The 6,993-nt window shown below is 48.8% G+C and overlaps 1 protein-coding gene across 2 annotated transcripts in view; it reads left to right on the plus strand.

The window, feature by feature from the left end:
* Positions 1 to 1,628: 1,628 nt before the first annotated feature.
* The window catches only part of Lrrc2 (leucine rich repeat containing 2), a 26,702-nt gene continuing 21,337 nt past the window's right edge, over positions 1,629 to 6,993 (plus strand). Inside the window, exons 1-2 of one of the 2 annotated variants that reach the window (XM_026778944.1) lie at positions 1,629 to 1,748; positions 5,018 to 5,164. In XM_026778944.1, coding sequence (XP_026634745.1) covers positions 5,040 to 5,164 — 125 coding nt within the window. In that variant the 5' untranslated portion in view covers positions 1,629 to 1,748; positions 5,018 to 5,039. Of the gene's footprint in view, positions 1,749 to 2,869; positions 3,115 to 5,017; positions 5,165 to 6,993 lie in introns of those variants that run through there. The other variant, XM_013346484.2, reaches the window with a different exon arrangement.

Raw genomic sequence — 6,993 nt, forward strand, 5'->3', positions numbered from 1 at the left:
CGTGGGCCACATTCTGTGTTTTCAAGTACCTCCTGGTAACCTCAAATCAGGTGAAAACAGGGATCCTAGGACCCCACCCAGGAGTTAAGACCTCCTGGGGCAGGGGTGTGGTCAGTTGTAGCAGTGAGGAGCTGTCCTGCCTTTCAGTGCACCAGACTGTGCTAATTCCTGCTTCTCACCACGTGGTCTCTGGCCAGCGACGTTGGCCTCAGGTAGAGCTTATTAAAGATATGGCTCCCGGCTCTGTAGCTGAGCAAGATGCTGGCAGCTCAGGTGTAAAGGTTGGCAGATAAAACAGGACACTCAGATGTAAATTTCAGATCAATGACAAATAATTATTTTTAGTATAAGTGTATTCTCAAAATAGCGTTATTATTGTAATGTCAGGGCTTAAATCCAGGGCCTCATGCATGCCAGGCAAGAACTGAGATTAAAGGGCATGAGGCTCCACCCTCAGTTGCAGGGTTTTTTGAATTTTGAGACTGTATCTCAAGTAGACCAGGTTGGCCTTGAACTCCATCTATAGTGGAGGATGACCCTGCTGATCTTGCACCCACCTCCAGAAAGCTGGGATTTCCTGTGTTCTTCACCTTGCCTATTATCTGAGGGGTGTTAGTTGGACTGGGTTGACCTTGAACCGAGTGTAGACGAGGGCAACCTTGACCTCCTGACTCTCTGCTTCCCCAGTGGGTCTGCTCCAGGACTCCAGATTCAAACCAAGGTATGTGAGTAGTTATTACGGGTTCCTGGGAGAACACTAGAGTTCCTTTACTTATTGGGTGTCATTCCAGGGTCTGCCATCAGTAAGAGTATTTTCTCAGTAGCAAATGTTTAAGCATACAATGAACAACCAAGCAAACAGACAAAACAAACAAACAAACAAACAAAAAACCAACAAAAACCCAAAAACAAACAAAAACAAACAAACCACACGTACACAACAAACAAACATGAAGACTTTCAGAGTATTGTTCAAACATTGCAAAAAAACGTTTACATAACCCTGATTCCTTCCTATGGGCTTTCTAATCATGTCTCTTGTGTGGCTCGTAGTATATAGAGTACTGAGACCACAGAATGCTTTCCCCTCGGCCCTGTTTAATTGTGTTCACCCAAGGTTTTCCTATTTGGAAAGTGCTGGCCCTCTGTGGAGGTGTCTGGGCTCATTCAGTAAGCCTGCTCTGCCCGGGTGCCAAGCCCTCCCCGGCCAGATCTGTTTTGTCTCTTGCTAGGCTGAGTCACATAGAATAGATAGATAGTTTATCAGCACATGTCCTCCAGATCATATTATCCGCTTACAAATATAGCCTGTTAGCGCACAGGCACGGCAGTCCTTCCGCTGGGCGAGTTGCTCTGTCGGTGTAAACAGCATCGAAAGCGGATTACACCGTGGTAGCCGTGGCCGGGGACTATCAGCACCCACCCAGCCGCCCACCACGGAAAAGGTGAGTGGCGGTGGTCTCGGTCCCAGAGACGGAGGGGTGCGAGCTAGCAGGTGTGAGCGCCTGTCCTGCGACTGCGCAGAAGCCGAATGGGGCGTCACGGCTGCTTGCGAGGGGGACCTGCCACCACGCCGGCGTTGTGGTTTTGGCTGTTTACGGCTGTTTACGGCTTCACCTGGTGCCGGAGAGCTCTAGCCAGTCACCATCCAAGCACACAGAGAGGACCAGGCTTTGACCAGTGCTCAGTTCAAGAACCACAATTGAGCGGGGCGACAGAAAGCACGTGGGGTGCACGGGTGCCCTCAGGTGGGTGGCTGTCTGGACAAGGTCCTCAGGAATCCTGGTACTTTCGAGAGGACCATCCAGGTGCCCAACATTGAGTTCCAAAGTACTGTCCGGGAGTGATAAATCATCTTTGTTTATGCCCTCTTCTGGTCCTCGGAAAATAAGCGTCTAAAAGGAGGGAGGGTTGGGGGAGTGGTCTTTTCTTTCACAAAGCTTCGCGCGCCCCCTGGCGTGGGTGGGGCAGGGGTTGGGGCAAGAGCGGCCAAGAGATTGGAGATTTAAAAGAGAATAGTCCAGCTATGTAAATAGCCCAAGTGTGGCGGCTTCTTGGCTTCTTCACCAGGGCCTGGGGCGATCTCCAGTCACCGGCCCCATAGAACCCGCTAACCCAGTGGGGAAAAGCCCCTTAATGCCCACGGACCTCTCTTGTGTCAGTTTGGGTGCTGTTTTCAAACAGGGTCTCCTGCAGCCCAGGGTTCCCTGCATGGCAAGAACTCTAACTGAGCCATACCTCTTGTTTACATCTTACACTTAATTGATGACCAATGATCTGGCCCAATTTCTTTTCTTTAGTTAATTGGCATCCCCTCCCTACAGGTCCCATCCTAAGCTGCTCTTGATCCAAGGATCACCGAGTGCTCTCTCACCAAGCCTGGGAGCTGAGAGCTGCGGTTGTATTTTATCCAGATGAAAACCCAGCAGCTCTGTCCTCAGGGCTATGTGGCCAGCAAGCCAGGAGGCAGGGTTCCAGCCTGGGCCGTCTGACTCAGCCCCTGTCCTCTTAATCCTTCCTGTGCCCTCTGTCTCCCCTGACTTGATCTTCCAGTTTAACAAATTACCCTAACAATCATCAACTGTCCCAAGGGAAACTGATCGGGCAGCACAAACTGTAATTCAGTTTAGAATTCCACTGAGAAGCAGTGGTGGCTGTTCTGACCTTACTTTAATTTTAACTTCCCACTCCCAAACAAACACTGTTCTAGAAAACTTCTCTGCCTTCCAGCTATGGAGTATAGCCCCACCCCCGCACCTTGGGGTCCTGAGCAGTTCCTATTGGCTGCAGCCATTCTCTTGGAGTGAGCTGGGCTGATGACAGAGCATCTTCCCAGACAGCAGCCGCCTAGAAGGAGCCCGTGGAAGGCTGGGAGCTTGGCTCCTCAGGTGTAAGGGCAGGAAGAGCGGGGGCTGCCGGGCAGAACCTGAGCTCTAGCTCCGGAAAAAGCCAGGGTCAGCTGCTGTCCTTGATGGGCTAGTTAGACAGCAGTTCAGAGCAGAAAATGGATTGTATTCAGTGTGGCCATATTGGAAACCAGAAAGAGGCTCCGAGGGACTCCCCTCCCAGCTCCATCTTCACAGTCTTGGCGTGAGGTTGGCGTGTACGCAGACGGTAAGAGGTGCTGCACAGCTAAACCGTCCTGCGCATGTGATTCTGCCCGTCATCTAGGCTCTCATCTCTGCTGCAATGTGATTTGACCAGATGTCAGAACCGTGTGAAATTTTCTGAGATACAAGTTCCTCCTCTTCGAGATACAAAAGAAGGCTGGACCAGATTTCAGCCTTTTTTTTTTCTCTCAGCATGAGATTATTGGAGGAAGTTCCAGTTGTAGGGAGAGCGTCAACTGTCTCAGGGGTATGGTAGTCAAAGGGAAGAGCCCCAGTATCTCTTTAGCATATCTTCATTCAGCCAGAGGGTCACCGGGAACCAGGTCCATCTCTCCGTAGCATTCACGTGTTCCCTGGCCCCTGCTTTCCCTCTCCCGCTTCTCCCTTGCCTCTCTCTCTCTAACCCACAAAGGGGATATCAAGTTATGTGTCCTCAGTAGGGAGCCTGTGTTGGGTCTCCTCCAAGCTCCCTCCAGATATTTCGCGTGATGCTCTGAGCTGTTAACTTGGTACCCACTCCACACCTCCAGCCCCCTAAGCTCTAGACAGCCCAGTTCATCAGTTGACAAGGAAGAGGCTAGATGACCTGAATGTTCCCTTCCTCTCCACAGGCGTATGACTACTGAGTGGCGACCAGAGCTCTGGTGCCAGGGGACACATTTTTCCAGTCATGCCCTCTGGCTCCTGGGAGCCGGTGCTTTTGTCAAGAGATTCTGACATAACTGGGGGGGGGGGCATGGAAAGTTTGTCAACTAAATCTGCATTGATGGTTGTGTCCCCGTCACTTCCAACACCGCTCTCACCCCAGCTTGCCAGTTCGCCTCTCTCTCTGCGGGGCTCCCCTCTTCTCGTGGCTCCATGGCAGTTGGTTCAGCCCCACACATCTGGTTCTCTGACTCAAATGCTGAGCCAAAATATATCCCAGCTTGCAGATGTTTTGATATTCTCCCTGATAGGGAAGTGTGGAAGGTGTTTTCTGGCTTCCGTGGGCACTACAGGCACATGATGCTTAGATGTAGATACAAAACACTCATACACATAAGAATAATAAAGTTTAAAAATCTTCCTGCGTCATCCCTCACCCACCCTGCATCTCCACCCTGGTAAACTCCCCCCAGCTTCTCACTCTGTAGATGCAGTCAGCTTTACATGGGCATTTTGGTTGACTTTAAAAGAGTTTTTATTTTAATTTAAGATGTTGTTTATTATTATTTTTGTTGTTCTCTCTCTCTCTCTCTCTCTCTCTCTCTCTGTGTGTGTGTGTGTGTGTACAGGTTACACATGTGCCATGCCATGAGTTTGAAGTCAGAGGACAAGTTTTGGGGAGTTGCTGTTGAATCATGGACCCAAACATCATAAGGGTTTTATGTTGATATTGTTTTTAATGGTTTTTTTTTTTGCCCCCAGAAGTAAGTTTCTGTTTCTTGAAAAGTAGATCCTTCCTCCTTTGTCTTTGTAACATCTCCCTGCACCTGTCACACAATAAAAAACAGAGGTGACTAAGGTGCCCAGTCTTACCACAGCCAATCAATAATTCAATTATTTCTATAGAGGAATTGTATTTCTATAGAGGATCTGAGTTTGGTTTCCAGTGCCCATATCAGGTGACTCACAACCAGCTGTAACTTTGGCTCCAGGGCAATCCAAAGCCTCCTTGAGAACCTACACATACCCATGCCCCCCCCCCTTTTTTTTTTGTTTGTTTGACACAGGGTTACTCTTGTGTAGCTCTGGCTGTCCTGGAATTCACCCTGTAGACCAGGCTGGCCTCGAACACAGAGAGCCGCCTGCCTCTGCCTCCCAAGTGCTGGGATTAAGGATGTGTGCCACCAGGCCTGGCTTGTGCGCGTGTGTTCCACAAACCCGGTCTATGTGCATATGAAACTGACATATGTATTTTTTTATAGGTAACTTTATGCTGCTCCCCAAATGGGACACAAAGTGGTCGTGTTTGACATTTCTGTCATCAGATCCTTGTGGGAAACTCGTGTCAAGAAACACAAAGCATGGCAGAAGAAGGAAGCCGAAAGGCTGGAGAAGAGCGCCCTGGAGAAGTACATTTTGGTGCCTGTTATTCCAGCTGGGTGGGAGTGGGGGCTGCTGGCTGCCGGGGAGGGGAGCTCTTCATGGGACTTCTCACTGTCATGGCCACATTCCTCCATAGACTCCATAGCCAGGTGCTGCAGCATTCACTCCTTTAACAGTGACACGCGAAGTCATGAGGAATTACGTAATGTCCAGACGCTATACTAGACACAAAAACCCCTGTGTGCTCAGCGTATGGAGGCCGCTTGCTGCCCTTCACTGAACTCACTAGACCACCCCACGCTTCCACTAAGCTACTTTCTTCATGCGGTTCAGTTTTCACCTGCTGAGCTGAATTCTAGGTGAGATCCATTTTTTCATCTACTTGAGCTGAAATGATGCCATCTGCCTCCCAGAAACTTATGACATGTGAGTTAAAGAGTTCTGGACAGAAAACTAAGTTGAGGGTCTGGAGAGATGGCTCCGCAGTTAACAACACTTTCTGCTCTTGCAGAGAACCAGGGTTCGACTCACAACCACCTATAGTTCCAGCTCGAGGGTATGTAATGATGTCCTGAGGCTCCTGTGAGCACTGCACACACACACACACACACACACACACACACACACACACACACACACACACACCACTAAGTTGCAAAGCTGGAGAGATGACTCAGCAATTAGAAGTGCTTGCTATTCTCCTAGAGGACCCAAGTTCAGATCCCAGCACCCAAGTGGGCTTCCTCATAACCTTCTGTAATCCAAAGCCTTCCTCCCTGGATATTCATTTACGGACATGGCATACATACACACAAATAAATAAATGCTAACACACACACAAAGCCACAAAACATACTAAGTTGAGGTAGTGCTTCAAAAAACCCTCGATGGTAAACGCGAGCATGCAATCGTATCAACACTGTCCAGCATAACAGAAGGAGGATAAACTCACACACATCTGTAATTTTATTCTCTGTAAAGAAACTTAAGCTAGAATTCTTGAGTGATACATTGCGGTTAAAGGCAAAACGGGGTTCTGATTGGCTAACTCAACTCTACATCCAACCAGCAAAGGATGAAGCATTTGTATTGGCTTTGTTTGTTTGTTTTGTTTTTGTTCTTCAAGACAGGGTTTCTCTGTATAGCCTTGGCTGTCCTGAACTCATAGACCAGGCTGGCCTTGAACTCATAGAAAGCCAACTGCTTCTGCCTCTTGAGTGCTGGGGATTAAAGGCTTTCGCCACCACTGCCTTGCTATTTGTGAAATTTAAGTTAGCAACCAAAGGTGTAAAGTGTGAATCAATCAATCAATTTATCTGTAATCTATTTTTTTAAAAATGATTTATTATTTTATTTTGGTTTTTTGAGACAGGGTTTCTCTATGTAGCTTTGGAGCCAATCCTGAAACTAGCTCTGTAGACCAGGCTGACCTCAAACTCACAGAGATCCACCTGCCTCTGCTTCCCCGGTGCTGAGATTAAAAGCATGTGCCACTACGGCCAGGCTTATTTTTGTATATTATGTACATTGTATTTTGCATTCATGTGTATCTGTGTGAGGGGGTCAGATCTTGGAGTTACAGAGAAGTGTGAGCTGCCATCCAGGTGCTGGGAATTGAACCCAGGTCCTCTGGAAGAGCAGGCAGTACTGCTGAGCCATCTCTCCAGCACCCTACAATCTATTTTCTTAAAAAGCTATTTAGTGCATGCGCTCCTGTGCAGTCCTGCCACTGCTCATGCGTGGAGGTCAGAAGACGACACCCACACGTGGGTTCCGGAGGGTCAGACTCACGCCGTTAGCCTTGGCAGTGAGCGTGGGTTCCGGAGGGTCAGACTCACGCCGTTAGCCTTGGCAG

Source organism: Microtus ochrogaster, chromosome 5, assembly GCF_000317375.1.
Source record: "Microtus ochrogaster isolate Prairie Vole_2 chromosome 5, MicOch1.0, whole genome shotgun sequence".
Classification (NCBI taxonomy): Eukaryota; Metazoa; Chordata; class Mammalia; order Rodentia; family Cricetidae; genus Microtus; species Microtus ochrogaster.